General features: G+C 40.3%; 1 protein-coding gene across 5 annotated transcripts in view; it reads left to right on the top strand.

The window, feature by feature from the left end:
- The window catches only part of diaph2 (diaphanous-related formin 2), a 357,664-nt gene that overhangs the window by 266,011 nt on the left and 65,497 nt on the right, over positions 1-26,156 (top strand). For all 5 annotated transcript variants that reach the window (XM_080035789.1, XM_080035788.1, XM_080035790.1 and 2 more), the window contains one exon: positions 19,809-19,973. In XM_080035789.1, coding sequence (XP_079891915.1) covers positions 19,809-19,973 — 165 coding nt within the window. The remainder of the gene's footprint in view (positions 1-19,808; positions 19,974-26,156) is intronic.

The raw sequence follows: 26,156 nt of genomic DNA, 5'->3' as shown, positions 1-26,156 counted from the left end.
TGTGTACGTCACCCGACGCCGCTGCTCTTGTGGCTAACGCTAAAGCTACCGCTAGCTTTAAGCACAACAACAGCGGCGAATACGTCTTATTTTTACACTTGTTGGCTCTCGCTTTGCTTTCTTAAGCAAACAGGACCCATACAGCGTATTCTCGCCGGTCAATTTGATCGCTACGTTCGGTAATTATGTTATGTTTACGTCTCGTAGTAGCGGTGTTTTTAAATATGGCGGGCATGAGGTTTGAGTTGCTCTGGTTGGTCAGGATAATCCCTCCCCCAACCGTTCGCGCAAGCAGTTCTTATCAAACCCTGCTCAATCCTGGGGTATGAGTTCCCCCGGTTTTTACGGCCCGGAGCAGGCTCTCTGGCGGTGTGAAACCAAAACACTGGCTCTAACTCCGAACAAGCCCAGAACTAGCTCCGATTTTGCGGCGGTGTGAAAGGCCTAGTTTGAAATAACTGATAAGCCACTGAAGAACTACTCCCAACACATTCACAACAACCTATTTAACTTATCCTACTTGTACCAATATGTATACTTATTTATTTAATAGGCTATATGTTTTAAAGTTAGGTTTTAATTAACAGAAGGACATTTACCAAAAAAAAATATTAGTATGAATATAATAATGATATGTATATACAAAACATATATAGATATTAATTTTATGGGGAGAAATAATTCTGAATCAGCAAAAAATTGCAATTGGCAGGTTAGATTATTTTGTCTAAATTACAATCAGTGCACCCCTATTCATTTTTCTACAATTATTACTGCACAAACTAGGATATGGCATTAATTGAGAATTTCAAATGAGACCAAGATGACAGGCTAAAAGGTAATTAGAGCGAAATGCATGGGTTAAGGTTATGCAAGTGTTCGATAATACTTTGTGTGCTACTGAATTTATTTTTGTGCTACTGATTCTTTTTGCTTGCTAGCACCAGTGCTACCACCTAAAAAAATAAGCGTACAGCCATGCAGTGCCAAATGGGGATCAGTTGAATAAGTAAAGGTAACCCTCAATTTTCAATGACAAATTAAGGACCATGATCATGGATATTTTCACATGTATTCAGGAAAACGTCTTTGAGTTCTACAATGTTTTTTTCTTTCAGTGTAAAAAAGTTAGCATTGATAACAAGATGTGCCAACGCATGACGTCTGCTTGTAAAAAGCCTGTAATCAACCACTTGAACTTCTGCACTACCTGTTCACACTGCAGCCTCTGGTATAATTATGTTTTATCTGTCATGTATTTACTGCCTGCATATGAACTGTATGTTTAGGCCTGATGGCTATTAGGGGTGGGAAAAAAAATCGATTTTCCGATTAATATCGATTCTCTCTCGAACGATTCTGAATCGATTCAGAAAAGTTAATAATCGATTTTTATTTTTATTTTTTATATAATTTTTTTTTTATAATTTTTTATTTTTTTATTTTTTTTGTAAATACTAATACTTCCTGCGCCATTGCGCATGCACACCACACATGTGCGAGTTGTTTCCAAAGTGGCTTCAAAAGGGCTGAGAGCAGCAAACCCATGACCTGCACCGGCTTTATCTCTGTTTACGTTTTTGTATGAGAGCTGAATTCCAAGCCATACTTTTTGTACAATGTGTTGAAATGACATAGAAAATAGATAATAGAATAGAAATCCTATAGAAACATGATTTACAAGATTAGAAATAAAATAAAACTGAATCGGTTTAGTTTTTACATACTTCCATATTGTGTTGAAAGCTGCATTGATTATTTCACTGTTCATAGAAAGTCATTTGTGACAAGAAAAGCTTTTCTCTAATACAATAATAGAGAAGGCAATTCATCTGTTGATTGTCTTTAATGATCATCACAAAAGTAGGAAGTGATTAGCAAACTCTGAGTAGCAAACTCAGATGTGCATATAAATATATTTTTGAAATTCACACATGGTATGTACATAAAAAATGTTTTGCTTTGAGATGCATTGAAAATCGATTTTGAATCGAATCGTTGACCTCTGAATCGGAATCGAATCGAATCGTGAGGTGCCAAGAGATTCCCACCCCTAATGGCTATCATTACAATCAGAACCCCCTTTCTAGCCCTTAAATCTTCACTTTAAAATACCTACTATTATTCTGTTCTTCCGCTGCTTAATTAATTCTAAAAAATGTTAAATATTAAATATTATAAAAATAAGTGACCAAAATCTGCATGTGTATATCCCATAACATGTGTATCGTACCAGCCTCCCCTTTATGTGTTCATGACATGGAGGCCAGAGAGTACCTTATGGAAGACATGACCACTTTGAATTGCAATTCAAATTTTAGCATTAACATGGCTATGAATGGAGCTTCTGTGCTTTGAAAGACTCAGGTCAACCCTAGTGTAAGCCTCACAGCAATGTTAACATCATTATCATCAATTGCAGGACTGAGTGTTGCCTTCTTTTAACTTTAAAACTCTTTGAGATGCAAAATGCAACAGGGAGTTGTCAGTACCTCCATAATCAGGGTTACTCACTATCTATTGTTTTTTAACCCATGATTGAAGAATATGAAAATGAGGTGAAAAGTCTTGCTTTGTTATTCAGGTATAACTCATGTTTTTGTATGTTGTAAGTAATAATTGTTATCAGCAATTGAGATGTTAGCCAGGGAAGATAATGGAGGGAAGGGGTAACACAGTGCTCTATTATAACTGGCGTTTAATAGAGGGCTGCCGTGCCTGTGTTTGTGTGTTTATGGGGTGTGTTTTAGGGAGTGTAGGACTGTAGGAATGTGTATACACGAGATAGCCGCAAGGCAGTACAGAATGATAGCCCGTGAATGAGGCATTTTCCATTGAAGTGATTAAAATGATTGAGGACAGTGGCGAACCCATACATCTCTGAGCAAGGTGATGTGGGACATTCTGTATGTGTGAGAGAAAAGGGCCTCAGTGCGTTCATGTATATATATGTGTGTGTGTGTGTGTGTGTGTGTGTGTGTGTGTGTGTGTGTGTGTGTGTGTGTGTGTGTGCATGCGTGTGTGTGTGTGTTTTGTGTGTGTGTGCGTGTGTCAGTGTGTGTCTGCGTGTGTGTGTATGTGTGTGTCACAGATGTTGAACAAGTTGTGAAATGGGACTGGCGTGGAGGCGGCCACAGATATGTGGAGCGGTGCCCACAGGAGGGCCTGTGTCTTTTCACTGTACATCTGAACAGACAGCCAAATATTTATCATCACCCTGCCACAGCCTACATTCTACATTTTAATATGACCTTCATGGAAACAGAGTCAACAATTATTCATTGCGAACCTCAGCAACATTGTTTTTTGGATGTCATTTTATGTGAATGTCTCTTTTTTTTATGATTACATAGCAAAAAAAAGGGTTGGCCATTTCCGTGAGGGTTCAATGGATGTGATAAGGCTGGACTTTAATCAGTTTGTCTCCTCTGTTCAGCAGATTCTCACTCTCTCTCCCCTCACTGAATAATAACCTCAGTGAGGGGAGAGAGAGTGGGTGGTGCTGTTTTTTTCTAGCATGTGTTACTGTCCATGCGTGCCTGTGTGTGTGTTTACATTATATCATGCAATGGGTGATATATAGTATATTATTAGTATATTACTTTTGATTCTATAAACATATCTGTTTTTCTATCTCTACTTGACACAAAGGTCAAACCACACCCTGTACTTGTCAATGTGAACAGGGCTAGCCTCGACTCCCTTGTTGGCTTCACATAACCACTCTCAAGCACATTATGGTGTAAATGTGTAAACACTTAACACTGGCAAGCATTGTGAAAGTGTTGATTTGAGCTCTATAGGTTTATGTTTTCCTCCTCTTTCTCTCTCTCTCTCTCTCTCTCTCTCTCTCTCTCTCTCTCTCTCTTTCTCTCTTTCACTATTCCTACCTTTCTGGCTCTCCCATCAACCGCTCTAATCTCCTGAATGCCATCCACACTCACCGTTCATCCTCCTGCCTTCAGGAATTGGTTTCCCACGGTGATCCCCTCACTGACCGGACAGACAATTTGACAATTAACCTCAGAGGCTGACCTGAAATATCTCTCAAACCCTTGTCCCCCCTCACCATCCTTATTGGCCTCTAATAGATTTCTAACAGGTAGAGAGAAAGGAAAAAAAGTGGATTGAATTCCAACCATACAACCCCTGAGGGTTCTTTTTGCAGGAACACTGTTCAGTTTGTTGTCATTTTTTTTTCAACCCCCTTTTTGCTAAATACAACATTGGTGAGTGACTGTGGTGCTGGGATGTTGGGTCTGAGCTCAACATGTAATGATAGGGCCGGGTTAGTGATACATAGCGCCAATGTGTGTTGATAATGGCATCACGCATTGTGGCATTCTTTCAACTGATTTATTCCACCGATTGCTTCTCCATTTCCATCCCCGTTAGAGCCCCTCCACTTAGGGTCATTGTGCTAATGGCCAAAACGCTCTCTGCTGCTGGAGCCAGTTTGACCGAAACACTGTATATTCCCCATGAAGAAGATTACTCCCTGTGTTAGTTAATGTCACTTTAGCCATCATTGCAGGGCTTTGCAGCTAATGGAGCGCCTGTTCCTCCCTATACCTTTCTGCTTATCATCCCACACAGGGGCTCGATATGCCCTTATGTGCTGGGGACACAGGTTGGCAATCCAATGATTCCCATCTCGCTCCTCTTTTTTTTTCACTGCAGCTATTTGCTGGGTTTCCATTGTCAAATAATGACTTTAAAGGGGAATATGCTTGCTGTCAGGTGTAAGGGTTTAAATTGTGGCGTGTGCGAGTGTTTTCCTTGCTTGTTTGTGTGTGTGTGTGTGTGTGTCTGTGTCTGTGTGGTCATTGGTAGTTTGAGGGAGACCATTTGTGGATCAGATTGAAACCAGTAAGGTAATGATTCATGAGACAGTCAGCCAGCAGGATTTATCCACTAATAGTTCTCCAGGGAGATAACCTAATCCCCTAAACAATATCTCCTTATCATATTACAAGTGAACTATGTACAGAATGGGCTTCCCCTATCCACAAATGAATGCTAAGCCCTATACTTACCTTTAAGCTTATTAGATTCCATCTGATACAGCAGTATCAAGTATGCTCCCCCGATGCAGGGCTGATCGCAGATAATAATAATTTTCCCAGATTTGTTTTAATTTCACAGTCTACTGATTGCCCATGGACTTTATATCAAATAATATATGTTTTATTTTTATTTATTTTTTGTTCAAAGCTGCCTGTAGTAGGCCTATCTAAAAACGATAATGAAATTAGGCAAATGAGTGAGTTCATTACAATCAAGGACAGGGATTACACACTGTACGACAGTAAATACACTATGTAATCTGTTCATGGAGTTCTTTCTTTTTCATCCACAAAAGCACACGAGGGGAGCTTGTCAGTGGCATATGAAAAGCTAGACTTCTTTCCAAGGTGCGGATTGGAGATTAGTAGTAATGCTCATCTCTATCTCTGTCCATTTTCACAGAGATGATGAGATTTGCAAAAGATGAGACCTCCCCCCCCCCCACCTGTGCTCAGTCTGACTCACTGTCTGTGTCTCCCTCACCCATCTATTACTTCCTTGATGTCACTCATGCTATTCATCTGCTTTCTTGTCTTCATCCTCTTTCCCTAAGATTGACAAAGCCCTGAAGTAGGTTGCTTAGCCTTTTTTTTCATGATTCCAAGAGAAATACATTGTATGAACAAGATGATATTCTAAAGAGAGCCCCGCATGGCTTTGTGTTGCCACTGCAGACTCCCATGTTATACAACTAGATTTTTGGAGGGCCTTCAATTCACATTCTGTGTGCAAGCTTCTTCATTTAAATTATTTGTTATCACAGTTCAGAATTGCTGTTTACCTGTACCACTTGTTGACATTATTTTCTTTTTCTTTGTGTTTTTTATTTCAACAACATGTCGGTGCCTCCTTTGATTTGTGATTAAAATGTGGCTTCAAAGTTGTATTCCTGTAGACTTTTAAAAAAAAGTTGATTGCGGAACTAAAAGCCATCTGGGCAGGGTTACACATTGACTTACAAAAAAAAATATTTAATTTTAAAGCTCCATGGAAAGGTCTGTCACTCCCCTGTAAGATATGTGTTATGGCGTGAATTCCTTGTGTTCTGTCGATGTGGCTCATCTAAACAATGCTTTTCTCTAATTAGCCCTGTGTAGAGGGTGGGACCAAACCATCCTACTGTTCCATGCTCATCTGGAGTGTATTTATTCAGGTCTGCTTGTGTTGCCCAATAGTTTTTATTCCACATGTTCACAGATCACTAGCCAATAGGGGGAGGGAGATATCACAGTCAATTAGGTGCTTAATGAGACATCACAAACGAATTAAGGTATTTCCCCTAACATCGGATTCTTTTTGTGTTCTCTCCGTCATAATAGCATTTTAAAGGAGACACTCTTGAGATCACTCGGAGCGTATTTGTAGTACTAGAGACATGAGGTGCATACAAAGTACACTGATGTGTCTTTTTAGGTCACAATGAAACTTAAGATTTTTAGAAGTTACATTTACAAACTCTATGTATGTTATAGCATTCAAAACGTACTCTTTGCATTAGCTGCTTAACATATGCAACCTGTGATGAGGGGTCACAAGGGGCTTCTGTTTTATTTTTCAGGCATCACAAACAACAAAAGAAGGGAACCACTGACTATGTATAGGGGAAGCCTTGACTTATGCAATCATTCATATTCATCAAGAAACTTGCTGCATTATTATCTCCATACCTTACTTGACACAGTCAGCAGGGGACCCTACGTACATTGTGCTATCTATGAGGTCTCTCCAGCTGCATTGAATTACAATGCATTACCCAGGTGATGTATGCTGTCAGCCACGTTTATTTACAGAGCACTGTGGAGCTGTCACACTCACAGCACTCTTTCATTTAGGCCATGGAACCTATGTTACCTTTGGAAATTTGGTTTTATTTGAATTTGGTCATCTCGCTCTACTTCATTTTCTTTTTCACGTTCTCAGATAATGACAGGATTTTGTATTGACTGTTAAAACTTATTTCATCTCTTGCTTCGTTACATGGCGTCGGTGTGCGCTCGATAGGTCGCTACACAAGTTTGATTCATGATTGTTCCCCCACTGCCTTGTTATTAGTGCAGCATTAAAGCTAGACTTTGTAAGGACATTTGCATTTTAATGACTGATATGGATTGTCCTCCTGCTCAATACCACCATCATCCCACAATCCACCCCTGCCTGCATAGATAGATGGTGGGATGCATCTGGTCCATAGTTAAAAATACCCGACCAAACAAACACACATCGTAAGTCACACACACAGTACTGTAAGTGACAAATAAAATGCATCATATTGATGTAGGAGGCAGTGTTATAAGAAGGGTGCTTTAATATGAAGGGGTGACAAAGTGGCCTATCAACTGTGTGGCAAGGTCTTAGGTGAAAGTAGGCCCATAATAAAACAGTCTGGATATGGTAATCGAGAAAATAACTGGGTTAATGTGTCCACATTACGGGATGCTGCAGTTAATGTTAATGAAGAGAAATTGAGCAGTTGAAAATGATATTGCAGAGCACAAATGGATGTCAAAGGAGCAGAAAATCAGCCAATGATGAGTGAGGAAGCAGATTGTTTTTGTGTTCCCGACTCACGTTTTCTCTTTCCCTGCCACCTGCAGAGGCTGATGCCACCCATTAAGGAGAGTTTTCCTCTGTGGGCATGTAATCGCATGCAAATTAGAGCCACTGACTGCCAAATGTGTGCACAGTGATGGTGCTATGGAGTGGCTGTAGCAGGTAACACAGCCAAGCTATACAGACATGTAGTGCTGTGGTGTGCTGTGTGTGTTTGTGTGTTACCTGTCTCGATAAAGATTATGTGAAAAAGATGAGTTCCCACATTGACAAAGCCAGTTTCTTGAGTTAAAGCGCCTTTCTTTCGGTGTCCAGAAAACAAGACAGAACAATCAGTTAAATGTCTATTTACTCTTGTAACAACATGCTTTTATTCCCCCTTTCTACACTGCTCCCTCACACTCTTGTTTTGTTCATGTTTTGGTTATATTTATTTCTTCCATGATGTCCTAGAGAGAACAATTTATATGTCTCAGCAAGTGACAATGTAAGCAAATGCTTTCTTCAGTGGTCCACTCACTGTTAAAATCCTGTTCTTGGATGTGTATAAAGCCTCCAAACCTTTTTACTTTGTCACCCACACAACCATTCAAGCAAATAACAATGATTTTGTCTGCCGACAGCAGTATGTTTCTGTAGAAGAAGAGAAAATATAATTGGCTGAAGAAAGTGAAGTGTAAATGCGATGGGATTCTTGTTTCGATAAGATTTTGTATTTATTTATTTATTACTGACACTCCTGTTGTTGCTTCACAATAGCAGACAGGCTGGAGGCTCTAATTTATCTGTTTGTCTGTGTTTTCTTCCCCCACACTAGAAGGGGAAGGAGGCTGTAACAGGGCGCAGCTCCACAGGGGAGGTTTGTGTTTAGTGGTGGCATTGATTTTTATAAAAGGTTGCACAGCGCGGAATGCTAGGTACGCCTGTCAACCTCAACTCTCACCAAACTATGTCACATCGTCAAGCTAATTGTGCCCGCTCTGAAATCCCAAAACTCAGTGTGCAAACATACGTCCGTCGTCCGCACATCTGCCCTTAAAAAATACATGGCTATTACCTTTTCATATTGTTTTCTAGCAAACGGTTGCTCATAAATATTATTCTCCTGTCTTTGGAAAGGTCTGTTTTTTTAGAGGGGTTTGGATAACAAAATCAGCTGTCAGTTGGGGCAGGGCTTAGTTATTTGCATTGTATTTCTAAGTTGCAACACTCAACAAGGACAGTGCACGTATAGATATACCACATGGAGTTGGTAGAAGTTAAAGAAAAGCCCTGAAAAAAAGACGGTTGACAGTCAGATTGACAACTTTGCATGCTTAGTGTTACAGCCAGTTCCATGTGGTGATGCACTGGTCACTGGACTGAGGCAGTAATGTCACATAGGGAGAGCAGAAATAAAATAACCAGAGGGTCAGAGAGATGAAGACAAGACAGGAAAGGGACGACTTGGTAAGAAGGAGGAGATGAACTGACAATGAAGGAGCTTTTATTTGTTACAGGTTGAAGGGCACACACACACACACACACACACACACACACACACACACACACACAGCCACAGGCACTTCATCAATTGCTTGTCAGTGCCTTCTCCCCTGTCTCTTTGTCTCTTATATAGGGAATCTTGTCAGGGTCAGGTGTGGAGATAGCCTAACTTGGACACAACATCCAATAGCATTCCACTGAACTTACCGACAAAGCTATAGAAGTTGTGGTCTCTACTCTCTCTTTTTAGCTTTGTCAGGGAAAATACTTAAGAAGATTAAGAAGACATACTCTGTGTGTTTGCATTCCAGCTAATGGTGCCTTTTGCAAGCTAATGTTTCAAGAGTTTGCCATTTGTGCCTTCCTGTGGCTGTTTATGTGTGCATGTGTAATGCATGTGTGTGTGTGTGCATAAACATGAGTGACACATGCGTGCCATACACATCTAGTATTCTATGAAACAAATAGATTGTAAGTGCTTCAGTTTTCTGTCAGTCGTTACGCACTCATCATCGTCAAATCCACCGGCGCTGTAGCGAGTACATCATACTATATCCCCGTCGATGTCCCCCCTTTTTTTTTTCTTGACTCCCAGCAGTGTGATTTTGACCGGAGAGTCACACAAGACTCCTCTGCCCGCCCGCTGAGCCTTAATGACAAAAAAAAAATTCTCGGGGAGATCATTTCATCTTACTCTTGATTGCCAGATAATTATCAGTTAATTATTTAGAGCCTTAAATTAATTTGCTAAAAATAGCCTCTGTGCCTTGTGCGTTGCCAATGGAGACGGCTCCATTTTATTTCCTTTCTCCCCCCAGTCTGCATCTGTGGTCCTCTACTGGCCCTGTCTTTCACAGCTTCTTTCACAGTCTTTCACAACAACGTTCACTACTTGTCTGACTGTAATCAAATAAAGGAGGAGGTTGTCCTTTTTGCATTTTAAGCAACCCCTTGTAAACCTAATTATTCAGCACTAATGGTTTTAATTGCTTCATATACTTTTTTGTAATGCCCCCCCCCTCTCTCTCTCTCTCTCTCTCTCTCTCTCTCTGCCAGTTGGAAAAAAAATTAGGGTTATATCATTTCATTCACAGACCACTGTGGTTCAGCTGTACGAAACTCATTTTAAAATGACAGAACAATATGCAAAGGTCTCTCTCTCTCGGCCTCACGTTTAGATTTTACAAGGCACACTTTGCTTGGTAACATCCACTATCTTTTGACTTTGCAAGGTTTTGGTCCACCGATAACAATTTACCTGCGCTTTTACAACACTCTTTAGTGGAAGGCATCTTCCTTTTACTTCTAACTCTACTCCTGGGATACTTGATTAGGTCGAAAGTGTTCCAAACAAAGAAATGTGCTATAAGTGGTCTGATAAAGGGATTCATTGGCTTAAAGTATCAAAATGGACCCCCCCCCCCTTTTCTGCCTCTCCGAATGCACTCACACACGCATACTCACTGAACCAGGTGCCAAATAGGCTGACCTGCTGAATGGGTTTGAGCTGTGGTAATGATAAGGCTATTGAGTGGAGCTGTACTCTGTCACGCTAGCTGCTGGGCCAGTGGTCTGAGTGAGGGAATCTGATCAATATACAGTCTCTCTGTCTGTCTGTCTGTCTCTCTGTCCAAGATGTCTGTTATCAGTCCTGCAACCATTCTCATTGTATCTACAAACAAATTAAAAAACCTTGAACGATTAGAAATATTAGGGCACTCTGAAAAATCTCTCTTGTAACCTTTTGGCTCTGAGGCATTTTTACTCAAGGCCCCTGAAAAACTAACCATATTAAGTGCTACTGTTTTGTGTAGGTATAGGCTTAGTTCAAAGCTTTCAATTTCAATTCATATGAGCTGCTGCCCCAAACGGCCTTGCGTACGAGGGAATTATCACATTTGGATTAAACAAGGGGGGAAAAACTCAGACATTGATTTTAATTGTAATTTAGATTTGGAATATTTTGTGCACAAACCACACTGGTGGATCTTGCTTGGGTGTCTTGATTCCTTTTCTTTCTCACACTCGTAGAGCCGATTGATTTGAATAAATCAGTGTTTGTTTATGGAGGGCGGATAATAATATTATCCAAGTCCCGTAGCTAACCCTTTCTCACATACCCCGTATCCAGACAGAACAATGCTTGATTGTTGAGTTATTTAAAGTATATCAATGCAATTTATATAATATCAAGGACATTTTCTGCTGCAATCCACGAGCTGCTTATTGTGAAGCACAGGAGATGGAACGTTCCAGCATGAGGCAAAAGAGATTGACATTTCAAACTTTCCCCCAGCAGTCTGGAGGCACACATCAAAGGCAGCCCAACATGATGTCCATTTTGCAAAAGCGCACTGCCTGGCTTGATTACCGCTCTGTTCGCAAGGCATGCATTAAGTGGCCACCTAAGAGGGGGACCATTTCCAGCTTTCTGCTTGGTAGTCACACAAAGAAGATGTAATCTGGACACGCTGGGAGCAGCAAACCTGCACTTTTTTCAATAACTACCCTAACGTTTGTTTAAAGCTGCCGGGAAATAGAAAGATTCCACAGAAAGATAATTAAGGGTGATTGTTCGGCAGTCACTGAAAGGTATTTTTTTAAACTGGTAATTTGCAGTTTTTTGATTGTTTTTCGCCACATACATTTCCTTTGCTGTGCTTTAAAAAATGCATTTATAGCACTGTAGTTGCAAGGGTCGTTTTAAAATTGTAAGTGTTGTGTTGCCTACTGCTTTACTACAGTTTAGTAATTAGTGATCAAATGCAAAAAAGAAGTTGCATATTAGTAAGGGAGACACACCAGCTCCAGAGCTATCTGCCTTTAAAACACCAGCATTAGGTTGGTGCCATGTTTATGTGTGTTCTCTATTTTAAAGGGCATTGTATGCTCATCAGGCCCTGCGTGTGATAAACTTGTCTAAAAGAATCAGTCAATAAAATAAATGTATAACAAAACCAAGTATGATTATACTACACCACTAAAAGTCATGATCTGGTGAAAATGTGCTGCGCCATGATGACTGTGCTATCCGTGGGATTGTTAAAATGCAGATAAAGAAAGTGTAAACCAAAGAGGCAGAGAGACAGAGAACGTACAAATCAGAAATTGTGATTCATCACTGTCATCTTGCATAGAACTACATAGACGTGGTGTGTGCGAGGAAACAAGTCTATATACTGTGCAGCCAACTCATTCTTTGTCATTTTTAGATGAAAAAATCCAGTCATTATCCTACCAAACCACCAGCTCCACTACACTTGATACTATTTGTAGTGTATACAAATGTCCACCTCTGATTATTGTGGATGTGTCATATTGTTTACAAGTGTACTTGCATCTATTAAATGACTTGCATGAAGCCTTTTTTTTGCACATGCTTGTTTCCTTGAAGGGGGGGCCGTTGTGATCTTTTGATTGATGTTTAATGAAAGGATCGGGGCGCCAGGGGAAGCGAGGAAACTTGACCTTTTACAGTTTGACAAGTACCGACATTGTAAACACTGTGGATTTGCATTGTCATTGCTCCACTCTGTGAAAATGACACTCAGAGGCACGGGCCCCCGGGCATTTCGATGTGACACCAGATTGTGTGTGGATGAGAATTTAAAGGATGATAGCAACCATAGAGGTTATCAATGCTAAAAATGTTGTGTGGCTGTGTGATTCAATAGCCTTAATGGGACTGTGTCGTGTTCACACACACACTCACTGGCACCATTATAGTGGACACCAATTTTATTATTTTTTCTGCACTCTCTCCACCGTTTTTAATAGCCTATCCATGATTCAACAGGTCATTCCCATGGACCCTAATCTCTCTCATATCTAATTCATGCACTCTCTTTTCCTTTATCAGATCTAGTCATTACACCCCCACCCCTCTCCCCTCATTGAGTTGTTCCAACAGCAGCTGGGTGCTGTAGTGGAGAAGCTTTGAATGCTTAAGCAGAAGCAACCCTTCCTCTCTACAGGTATAAATATTTCAAGGCAGAGATGGGCAGAATAAATTGACAGTGAAATTGACATCAAATCTTTCTTTTAATTTCAAGAGAAGAAGGAAAGGTACGAGCTGTAGGGGAGATGATGGGAGAGGAGTGTAGAGAGCGGGAAAGGTCCTGACCCCTGTGTCAAAATGCTAATGTGATTCACTGATGCCTCTGATGTGTGGGAAAACTACATCCCTCAAAGTTATTAAGTGGATATACGTGTGTTATTGGTATTACATATGCACCACACACACACACACACACACACACCCACTAAAAGAAAGATGAACATATACGAACAGATTTTTGAGTTCAGAGTGACTTAAGGAAGCATTTAAGGTTTAAGAGAGACCCTGAGAACATTGAAGATAAGAGGTGAGGGTAGAGTGTGATCACTACAGCAGCACACTGACTGAAGTGTTGCATTAATTACATCTGGTGAAGAGGATTGGGAGGTCAGTGAATAATTACCAGCCCGTTGGCACCTTCTGTAATCCAACAGAAAAGAGAAGGAAGAGGGGGGGTTGGTTTGTTTGTGCATGTTTTCATTTTCAGACAAAGATAAATCAACAGGATAGAGTTTTTGTACAAAGTGTTGTTTTGATTACTTTTGATAAAAGTCCAGCATTTTTCAGAGTGCATTGTTCAACAAGGCATTCAGTTTGTGGATTCAATTATTTTAACCAACCTTAAACTTGTGCAGAACAAAGAAGATCAGCTAAAATTGTAAGGGCCTAAAACCTATTTGTTCTTGTACCTTTTTTTTTTTTTACATCTAACTATAAAGTTTAGAGTTTTTATTTAGAGTGGTGTATATATAATCGGTTTGTAATACAAGTTGTCTGTGTTGTTCAAATACGTAAATGCTGCTGCTTGAAGGGCTAATTAAGCTGTGTTTTTTTAAGCCACATTTGTGGCAGAACCTTGAAATATCTTAACAATCGTCAAACATTCACGATCCCACAAAATAGTGTTCAAACATCCATGGTTCCCAGATGGTGTGTGCTCATGACACTCCTTAGGCACCATAGGGAGGTTGATACTTTTTTGTGAATTGTCTTGATAACTACTGTATGGATTGCCTTGATATTAGGGAAAGAGATATACAGTATGATCCCCAGTTCATGAATTGTCATCATTGTGATTTTGTCTGGACTTTTCATTGAATGTGTAAATTAGAAAATGTTCGCATGATAAATGCAATAATGAACATGGTTAACATTGACTACTAAACATCAGAATGCTAACATATTCACTATGACCATGTTAGCTTGCTTAAATAAGCATTTCGATCAAAGCACCACTCTGGTTTTACTAGAAACTGGGGGGAAAGCACAGTCAGTTTGTTATAGAGCTAGCATGGTTGTACACCCTTAAACTTCCTTGGAAAGCTTTGGCATAGTGTATTACATAAAAAAACGGCTTATCAGGATGTACTGTGTTGTGTAAAGATATATTGGCATTGTTATTGCCTCATCTCCAAAAATGAGTTTCCACTCAGTAAATTCAGTTTTGTGACCATATAATGCCTCCTTTAAACATAGTAACTGCTCCCTCCTTCCTTCCTGCCTTCCCTCTCTTGGATATATATTCTTCACACCATTCCGTCCTCACTCCATTCACCTCAGCACCAGGTCACATCCCAATTTCCTGCTACTGGCTGCTGTGCTAATTTCCTTTGAGAGCCCGAGTGTCTGCACTGTGGCTCAACTCAGGCTGTGCTGTCAGTCTCTTTGCTGCTGATTGGCCTACAGAACTCCCTCTACTTGTATCTCCACACACACACACACACACACACACACACACACACACACACACACACACACACACACACACACACACACACACACACACACACACAGACCAGAATGATCCCGTCCTCCCCACTTAGGAATCTGACATGCAGTGTGGTGAGAGATACTACAAAGTCAGTTATGTGGGGAAAAATCAGTATATTTCTAATAACGCATCTAATCATTGAGGTTTTGTCTTTATCTCAGTTTGTTTCTTTATACGTTGTATTACTTTGCTGATTCTGTATGATTTTTGACCAAAGTGATGCCAGCCAAAAAATAATCACTTTTTAATAAGCTACAATCGATTTTTTTTATATGTTTAATAAAAAAAAAACAAGATGAGATTTGTTCCATTCATACATAGATTTGAGTAAATTAGAAGGAATTCTTAAGTCTGATTTGTTTCCGTGTTCTCTCTCTCTCTCTCTCTCTCTCTCTCTCGCTTGCTCTCAACATGTCACTCCTGCCGCTGCACCGCATTCCTTCATCCCTCTCTCATCCCTCTCTCGCTCTCAACATGATGGTGTGTGTCCAGTCAGTGGGCAGCTTTGGTGTAATTTGGCCCGCAGGGGCTGTTGGCAGTAGGTGAGGGGATGAAGGGAGCAGGGATGGCGGCTTCAGAGAAAAGCAGGCTTAGTGTAAGGCCTTGGATGGAGGGGCCAGCGAGCACATAGGAAAGGCATTAAATAAACATTAATGCAACTAGGTTACAGGAGATGTATTAAGAAGGCTTTTTTGTGCCCCCGCTGTAGGATTTTATGCAACACTTTAATAACTCTCCCATGCACAAAGGTAAACAAACCAGGTCATTTATTGCCATCCCCATAGGTGGCCATTGGGAAAACCGTTGCAACCGTCTCAGAAATAGATTGTTTTTCATTGTGAAATTGAATGTAGTCTAGCCCCCCAAAAAAGATTGTTTTAATATTTTTGTTTTTTTATATATTTTTTTACATCTAGGGTAAGTTTGACTTGGATATGATTTTGATGTGACTTTGTGGTGTTTATGAGTGCCCTTAATCGCAGCTTACTGATGTTAAATGTAGCCTTTCTGGCATGTCACACGCACGGATAAAAAGTGACTGATTAAACACAGTAATGAGGACACTGTAGATTTTTTACAAGGACGGGATGTGTTTTGGCAACAACAGGAGTTTTGAAAAAAGGAGAATTATACAAAAACATGAACTGTTAAAGCATCGCAACTGACTTTTGTGTGAAATCAACACATTCAGAAATGACGCTATACTGTCAGATAACTGCAGTTGTCAGAGCCAAGCACTTTTTGGTGTGATATGTTTAGAGCCCGTTCACAGAAAACTTTACAGTAATTCCAAGGGCAGGCATGCATTCAAGAAAGACAAAGCAAATAGCTAAAATATGCCCCTTTTTTGTTGCAAAATGAAGTGTTCTAATCTAACCATTAAGCAACAAAAAAATCCAGTAGGCATTACGCATAAGGCATTTGGTAGCATTCACATTTGGCCTTACAGCACTGGAACAATTGTGTTTTCTCTTGCGTTGGCGAGGTTCGGCGCACAGAAAGTGCAAGGCGGTAGCACTTCTCTGAAGACAGTTAGAGAAGGAGGATAAGACTGACAAACACAGAAGGGGGCCACTGAAGGGGCTGCATGATTCTTTACCTCGAGACCCATCGCCCCTGCTCCGCTTCAAACCCCGAGTGACGTGAATACCAGACACACACGGCTCAGACAGCATATACTTCTCAAAGTTCACTCTGAGTATATATGGAAGAGGAAGAAGGGAGTTCTTGGCTAGAGTGAGATAATTTATTGGAAAGAATATCAAGGGGAAAGTGTAGAAAGAGAGTCTGTTTTGAAAGAAAGACGGCAGTGGACGGGAAGAAAAGGAGAAAGAAATGAAAAATAATTTATCTTTGAAGAATGCGAGACAATAGGGGCTAAAATGGCCGAGAAACTAAGGGGAAGAAAAGAGTAACGGACAACCTGTCAAAGTGACATTCCAAAAATAAGGGTGTGTGCATGTGTACTAAATGTGTGTGTGTGTGGGTGGGTGTATGTTTGATGAAGGCTCTACCGTACCGCTTGTGTTGCTGCAGGATAATGTGTGTCAGGCTCCATCAATATGACATGTCTTTGATGTGGAAATACAAGGAGCAAAAGCCCAGCCAGCCTCAGCCCAGTCCCCAGCGGGACACTTCTACCACTGCGCATGTGCATACAAGTGCATGTGTGTGTGTGTGTGTGACAGAGAGAGACAGAGAGAATAAGAGAGAGAAAGAGAAAGAGAGAGAGAGAGAATGCATGGGAGAAAAAGAAACACAGAGAGCCACAAGCCACACCAAGCACCAAAAGCAACCACTGCGTATGTGCTTTTGTAATTACCATTTGACAAGTAAGGTACTGTTGCTTGAACTAACGACACCATGGATTCTGCTGTTGAATCATTATTCTGGCATTTCTTTGCCAGAAAAAGTATCAACATGTATTTTTGCTGCTAAATTGACACATTAGTATTTGGCTTGCGTGTTTTGCCATGAACCTGTTGCTGATCTTTGCTTTAATCTTCAGTTTAAGCACTATGAATAGGAATGCCTTTTCACAACTTTACAATTGTAATTGTGTTATTTCTTTTGAGTCAGTTTTCCATTTTAACCAATAGGCATTGTTGAGAGAGAAGGCATTTTAAATGGCTGACTGCTCTAGTTAGTATTTTTTGGGTGAAGCTCTGAGGATGAGTTTCACTAATAAATGACTACACACCATATGGCGTTGTCGGCGGCTAGATTGGTCCCTTGAAAGGATTTTTTTTTTCTTTTCACATGTCTAATTTTTAAGACAAACAAACCCAGCTCGGATACGGCACAACTCGGTCAGGAGTTTTGGATGTCGGAAAATACATCTTTCTTTGTAAAAGTTTTTTACTTTTACATCTATCCGTCGGGCCCCTGTGTTTCCCCCCACACACATGTAGCAGGAGAGGGAGGTGGACAAAAGAAGAGATGAAGGGCAGTCTGACAGAAGCAAGGGGGATACATCAGGTCCTGGCAGATGAGGAGATAGAGACAGGGAAGAAATAAAAGACTAAACAATGAGTCCATCCATCGGGCCTGTGTGTGTGTGTGTGTGTGTGTGTGTGTGTGTGTGTGTGTGTGTGTGTGTGTGTGTGTGTGTGTGTGTGTGTGTGTGTGTGTGTGTGTGTGTGGCTTGCTGCTAGCCTGGACTGTGCCAATGCTGCTGTGTTTTGGTAAACACTATAGTGTGCAGCAGGGAGGCAATCCAACCAGCCTACTTCCCCTGTCAGTGTTTGTATTCCATTTCAGCTACATAAAAATACTTTCCTCACAGATATACATGAGCCAGAATTAGCCAAACGGCTATTTTTCATCTGCAGTCCCTAGACTGATGGTAAAAAGTCACTCTAAAAGAAAATAAAGTTACACATTTACATAACACAACAATACCTATAGCTTATGTCAGCACAAATACATCATATGTGTACAGGCACAGGGAGATGTTTTATTTATATTAACACATGGACACATTGCCTTCACACAACCAATATTTTGCCTCAGGGCACATAACGATCTCTGGACCTCGACAAGATGACAGAACAAAATAATGGCATTGTAGAAAAAGCGGTGGCTTTCTCGTGATAATGATCAACTTGCTCACAAAGAAACAATATCTCGATAATAACTGTTTACGGTTTGTAACCTGTGAATCACACAGGCCACATGCTGTACCACTGGCCTTGTGTATGGTGCAGAGGAAACTGCGTTGAAGCACTAATTGCCTATTACTGTACCCATGATGCCTTGGTAAGTAAGCAGAACATGTAGAAGCAATGTACAATATTAATAGCTTGACAATGGATGTATTATCAGTTCAGACGGCAAAGAACATCAATATCAGTTGCACCACATCATATGTTTGATCTGGAAAAAGGGTCTTGTGTTTATTCCCACGTAGGGATAATATAGTATACCTTTAAACAACATTTCAATCATTCTGTTTGGACGAACAAAACCCCTTTGTAAACAGCAAGAGTATACAGTATGTATCTACACGTTTAACAGGATTTAAGGTTCCTTTAACGTTTGCTACAATCGACTTCTTAGAAATGTTGCCATAAGCGCAATGCTAACATAATCAGTAGAACCTATGGCAAGAAATATTTTAATACTTGAATTCCACACCATTGTGGGTTCATTATTATGATTGTATTACATTCCTGTCAGTGTCTGCAAGCAAGTACATGCAGGTGTGTATTCGTTGGAAGTTGGTGTCTGTGTGTCTGTGTGTTCATGGTCGTGTTTTTGGGAGAAGTTGTGTCATCCTCATCCCACTCAGGACTTGTGAGTCTTGGCAGTGTCCAAGCGCAGTCTCCATGAGGTCAGTGTCTGCTGTGATAATGCTTAACTGATGCCGGCTGTCAATAGCCATTCACCAGGAGAAAAGTGCTCCGCCTGTTCAGTAAATTACACAGTGCGCCATGAGCTGTGAGGTTCAAAACAGCCTGACCCCACTGTTGTTGGGAGAAACAATAGAACAATGACTGCAATCAGCTTTTCAAGCAACCATCTGTGTCATGGCGCCGACTACAAAACACCTTTCCATTACTACAGGGCTGCAGCTATTAGCTCATCATGCCATTGACTCCAAAGTGAGTTGGAGAGGTTATTATAATGGGACATTAGATTGTCTCTGACCCCTCTTTATCCACTGTTTTATTTTGCTGACCTTGACAAAGGTGGGCTTTTTCTGATGCTATAAAGCTTCACAAAGTGATCTTTTTTTTACAATGTCTTTTTCTTTCATGGACGAACATATTTGTGAGGTGTCATGTGGATGATTACATTACCTTTTGAAGTCTGTTTTGTGTGTGTTTTGTGAGATGTTTCATTGTTTATCTTTCCTTGACTCTTTATCCTTCTCACGGATTCTGCAAGCATGCCCGGGAGCAATATGAAAAACTGTCTACCATGCATAAGAACATGCAGAAGCTCTACGAGAGCATAGGCAGCTATTTTGCATTCGACCCCCACTCAGTCAGCGTGGAAGATTTCTTTGGAGAACTGGCCAACTTCCGCATCCTCTTCATGGTGAGTACATAGCTAATGGTTTGCCTACATGTACAAAAGTTTACTGTTGCACACAAACAGACTTACAGAAGCCACCACCCACACATGCACTTTTATTTGTTTTTCCTTTATTTTCTTACGCACATCATGGGCGTCATTGAACAACCAGTGTTAAAAAAACTGTAAAAAAATATAGTTTCATAACATTATCTGCTTGGTCTAACAATTACGTATAGCCATCAGTAAGACTCTAACCGATGGTTATACTTCAAGTATAGACAGAGACTAAATATCCGTACTTGGATGGATGAAGTAAATGTGCCTGTGAATGTATCTTCACTATAGCTTTTGTTATATTAATTTGAAACATTTTCCTATGAGGAATGTAATTGTTGTCTAGAACAACTTAAGAATCTGAATATACAACAAAAGCAGATGGGGACTTTTATTTTGTAGGAAAAATGATTTGTTTGGACATACTGAAGATCTGATGGTCTGACTCATGCAGACTCCACAATTACTAAGTAAAATCAAAAAAAAATAATCTATAAACACAGTATGTTAAAGTTTGATTCAGTTTTGACTTTTCAACAATCTGTTCCCAGATTGCAAGTAAAAGTAAATTGCTTGCAATCTGGGAACAAAATGACTGCCTCATTAATCTTCATATTGTCCCGTAAATGTGATCCTTATATACAAGTCCTAAATAGTCCTCTTATCATTTCACAGTCTTTAGTTTCTGGGATTACCATCATTAAATTGACCCCAAACACAAACACAAGTACGCTGAGCTGTCGACCTGCTGTATCAAGTAGGCGTGAATCAAGATTTCAATGTGCACTCTATACTACAGCCCCCACTTCCTGCACAGAGGATGAAAGTTAAAGGGGTATTGCATGGATTTATTATCATATTTACTTTAAGTATGTGGGTCTCATGAGGAACAGATACAAAAAAAAGTATCAAAATTGAACTCGCAACAGCAAAGATAATACTTTTATTCCTACTGCTATTGAATGTCACACCCACAGTTGTCCCAGCACGGCCTTTCTGTCAAGCCAAAATAACCCCAATGACATCAATATGACATGCTTGGTAAGGGCTATTTTTCTCAGACTTGACAGACCTGCTCCAGAACCGCAAAAGACGTTACACACCAGCATTCTGAAGTGACAAAAAAATAGAAACCTTTTTTTTTCTCCATCTGATCTACATGTATGCTTTTGGGCCAGTCGGCTGCTGGTTTTCACTTCTGTGGGTGATTTCATTTTCCATTTTCATTTAAAGATGACAGAAACTTTTGGTTTTTTTGAAGAGTGCACCATGGCCACCTATTTTGGTCTTTGTATTCCCTCTGTTGGCTCTGACATGCTTTTTAAATCTTTCTTTAAAAGTTCCATACACACCGTGTACACCTGCTGCGTGATTGCCTCCCATATATCATCTTTTAGTAGGTCATCATGCCCCTGCAATATCACAGACATAACCCTTGTTTTTATTATTTCACTTTCTTCAATGCAATCTTAGTCTGTTAGGTTATGACAATTAGCTCTGATCCCTTTATGAATTATTTATAATCAATGTATGAAATGGATTGTAACAGAATATAATTGATCAGATATAAGTTATCATACACTTGTAAACAAATATGTAATCTAAAAAGTAAAAAAGGTAAATAAAAATAAATAAGTTAAGTAAATGACATAGGTATGTATATTTCATACGCAAAGTCACAAAAGTGAATAGTAAAAAGAAGAGTAGAGAAATGTGTTTATTGGGAAAAAGGGAGTAAGGATAGAAGCTCAGAATACATATGTACCACCTCCTGTACTGTTGTACACATCCAAACAGGATAATTTTTTTAACACATTTACCTAAGTGAGTGTTAGATATGAACTTCCTCTCCCAACACATAGTGATTAAGAAACTATAGTACTGACTTTGGAGCGGTAAGTAAAAGACAGTCATAGGACAGATTAGAATATATTATTCAGGTGGAAATGCTGAGAGTAAGAGAATGTAAAGTATAATATCAGTGTCTTACTGATAAAAGAGGCTTGGGGCAAGCTTCTTAGCCCGTTAAACGTAGTTCCATTAGCTTGCAGATCGTGTGTATGGCTGTGCATGTGCTGTCACTTCATCAGGGCATTGCAGATCTTGTTGAATTTTGTTATAGATAATGAGTGTAGAGAGGAGGTTCAAAAGAGGATGAAATAGCATTCCACTTGAGAGTTTGCAATATATGTTTGAATGCCAAAGAAAAAGAGTTTCTCTAAGATTATTTTGCTGAAATTAGAATAATGGAATATGTTTGCTCAACTACACGGATTGCATCACTTATTTATTCAAACACTTCTTAATGTAAATCATTAAAAAAATGACCTGAATTTCTACCATATTAGTAGAAAAAGAGCATGCACAAGTGGGAGTGTGTTTACTACTGAGGTAAAAGTAGAATATGAATTCAAGTTGGATGAAAGTAAAAAATTAAAAATTAATTTTGCTTCCGGCCAGCGGTATAAGAAACGTGGGTTACTCAGAGCTGTGAACGGAGAACATTGGGAAAAAGCAGTAAAGTTATTCTAATGGCAAGGTAAACAACACCACATCATCTCGGGAAACAAAGCGAGATATCATATTTTTTTGAACAAACAAGTCTTTTTTTGAACATTCACTCAATAATCTTTACTTTCAACCACCTTCTACAGTCTATCCATCCCTCCTGGCACCATGCCTAAAAAAAGTGCATGGGTTAGGATGATTACACAGTGTCCAGAAGGCATGCTCTCAGTCCTCACAACCCATTAATGTGAATGGCAAGGTCCCCTTGTCTGAATCTATCTCGTCTCTTTACTCTGATCCCCCATCCTAAAACCAGCTTTTCATTCCCGCTGATCAAAGTGCTCCAGCAACACAACACCACGCTCCCTTAAGGATTCCATAGTTGCATATCTGTAAAAGATGCATCCACAAGAAAATAAATTATTCTCTCAAGCAAATAGCTGCATATGAATATTGTATTAGTGATTTAAACTACCCCTGCTATGGATAAAGGAAAAAGGGACGGAAGTGAGAGGGATAAAGTGTTGTGGTCTGCTGGGGGGGGGGGGGGGAGAATATAAGTTTGAATCTATTCCTATAAAAACAATCCTTTAATCACGATATTCTTCAGATATTATTTATAGTTTGTTTGGCTCTTCTGCTTTGCTGACAGGAAGGCTAATCCCATCTGCTCGCAGAGCACGAGGAATCAATGCTTGTTAATACTTAAATGTTAGTTTTTCTTTTCCTGTGAAAACAACTTGGGCTAGTTCCTTTGCAGCTTCCCCCTCCTCAGCTGTTCTCATCAGTGAAGGAATTTCGGGAGATACTACACTGTAGTGCTAGAATTTTTATCTTTGACAAAGTCCCCCTACATCGACCATTACTGATCTGTCCCGAATAGCAAATATAATGAACACTATATGACCTATTGGCAGCTAATAATTGGCTTTGGCTTTGCATGCCTCAGACTTTTATTTTAATATGGAGACATTGACTTGTTAGACTCATACATACAAAACAGATCCGCTTACTTCTTTCTGATACATTGCCCTGTGTAATGCATTCACAGCACAAAGCATCTGCACTATTAAAGAATTCCATACTGCAATACAGTCGCCCCCCTAAAATTGCTTTTACTAAAAAGCAAGGGCTTAATGCACCCGACAGACATGAGTAAACGCATTGACAGACAGTCCTCACAGAACTGAATGTAAGTGATAAGAGAATCCATTAACTCATTCTCCTTCTCTCTCTGTCTCTCTCTCTCTATGTATCTCTCTCTCTCTCTCTCTCTCTCTCTCTCTCTCTCTCTCTCTAACCCCTGTCCCATTCTCTCTTTCTTTTCTCTTGGACACTAAACTATTATTTGATTTCAGCACACTGAGTCAGTATTACGAAAGAGTCCAACAATTTGTTAATTTAATGCCTCTGCCATATTCGGAAATAGAGTTTTAAGTGAAATGCAATAGCGGGGTATATATGTGTAATCCTGACCAGGAGCATTCGGGGGGGATGAGGATTTTCCTTTTTTTCTATTAATGAGTTATCAAAGCACAGCAGATGGGCTGGGATGAGCTAACAGTCTTCCTTGGGTAATTGAGTGACTTTATAATAAGACCAAAAGGCCCACACCGGGTTTGCAAAGTAGCCAGATAGAGCATTTTAGAGATTACAGTGATGATTTGTGTGCGCCGTGTGAGTGCGTTTATCCGTCCAACTTTGAGCCCATTTGATATTTACTAATTCCTTCACAATATGACAATACTTACCATGATCATCCTGACAGTGCCACTGTTCCCCACACATTTATTTGCTGAATCCCTGTCAAATTGTCCTCAGTGTTTGTACTTACACTAGTTTGACACAGTTATAAGAAAAATCACTGAACCCGATTTTTTGGAGGTCACCTATCAATATGGGAATACATCTATCATAGAGAGCCAGAAGTCTCACAATCTGTAACCTATAACTTCTTGATGCCTTCCCCTCCCACACACACACACACACACACACACACACACACACACACACACACACACACACACACACACACACACACACACACACACACATCCAGGCTCACAGTGTAACAGATGGCTAATAAACACATTTGCTGCTTAAAGCCCGGGCGCTGTAGTGTTTGTAAAATTCAAATGAGATATGGCAGTGTGACACTCTCTGTGTGAGATCACTGGTGCAACCGAGCAGTTGGAAATACTCCTTGCTCCCTCATCGGACCGGCAAACTAAAGTGTATGCATGGGAGGGAGAGCCATGCTGGGGGGAGATGTATTGTGTGGTTCAGGGTCAAAGAAGAACAGCAAACACATTTCATGAATTATTGAAAGACCAGACCTGGAAAGGGAACAAAATGCTGCCTCGCCCTTGCGGGTAGATTGGACCTGTTGGTTGCACAACACTCCATTTCCCCAGCCATGCATAGACAGGAGTATTTATAATCTCTATCTTAGGCACAACGGAGGCCACGAGTGTGACATGCTCTCACTTTGTCTCATAGCCTCCAAGAGTATGACAGTTAGGGTGTATTCACACAGGGAAAGTCCGTTAGTTCACTTGCTTTGGTCCAGACCAAATAGAGTTTAGATTTTTTTTGTTTGGTGTGGTCCACATTCATATTACCCCTTTTTGTAAGTGAACCAGAATTACGAAGGAAAACCATACGTGATCTGAGGTCATTCATTCATTGGACAGACATTCAGGGGTGGAGAGAAGCAGGAAGCACAAAGTAAAATCTGCGAAATAATGTAATATGGAGTTAAAAATAATAAAAATGCCTACATCTAGCCTATAAATAAAGAAGAAAAATATCAAATTATTGTTGTTTCATATGGTTATAATATGAAGCCCTATGACAATGCCACGTTATGTGGCTTGTATAGTCTACGATGTGAAACATAATTTTTACCGTATTTTTGCTGCTGGACGTGCGGCTCGCGAGAAGAATAGGCTCATGCTGACACTCAGCTGATTAAGCTGTGTATCAACTGGGTGTCAGTTCGGCGCAGTTCAACTCCAAACTGACACGGGGATAGTATTGACAGTCCTGTACATGGGAAGCAAAATAAAAACACACACTTCTTGCGTTGCGTGAACCTGTTGGCACTGTGCGGGACGCTCCCCTCTCCTTCATCTGATCGCTGAACACATCAGCATTTTTACGCGTCCTCTCGATCAAATGTAATATATTGTTCTGGGCTCCCGGTCAAACCACAACTTATCGTCCAACCAATGGCGACAACAACACTTTCCCATAATGTGAAGCTGACGGCAATTTATTAAAAAAGAAAAGGCACAGTGCTTCCAGCATTTGGGTCGGATCGAGTCCGGACAAATTCACACCACAAACGAACTGCAGCAGAGTGCGTTTGGAAACGCACCGAGACTACCTCTTCAGCTAGGTCTCGGAGCGTTTGTTTGGTCCGCCCCCGAGTGCGTTTGCTGTATTCACACCTGCCTGAAAGATGCGCACCGAAGGTGGAAGTGCACCTGAGTTTGTTTCAACCGAACTAAACACGTCATGTGTGAATACACCCTTAGTGTGTGTGTGCCGGGTCAATAGTGTTGTTGCCAAGCCCTCCTGGTGTTTTTTTAGGAGATTCAAACTCTAAATTGTTTTACCACCCTCAGTAATATAAATGTA

Source organism: Ammodytes marinus, assembly GCF_949987685.1.
Source record: "Ammodytes marinus genome assembly, chromosome: 10".
Taxonomy (NCBI): Eukaryota; Metazoa; Chordata; class Actinopteri; order Uranoscopiformes; family Ammodytidae; genus Ammodytes; species Ammodytes marinus.
The sequence above is the reverse complement of the archived record's forward strand: the minus strand, read 5'-3'. Positions and strand labels throughout refer to the sequence as shown.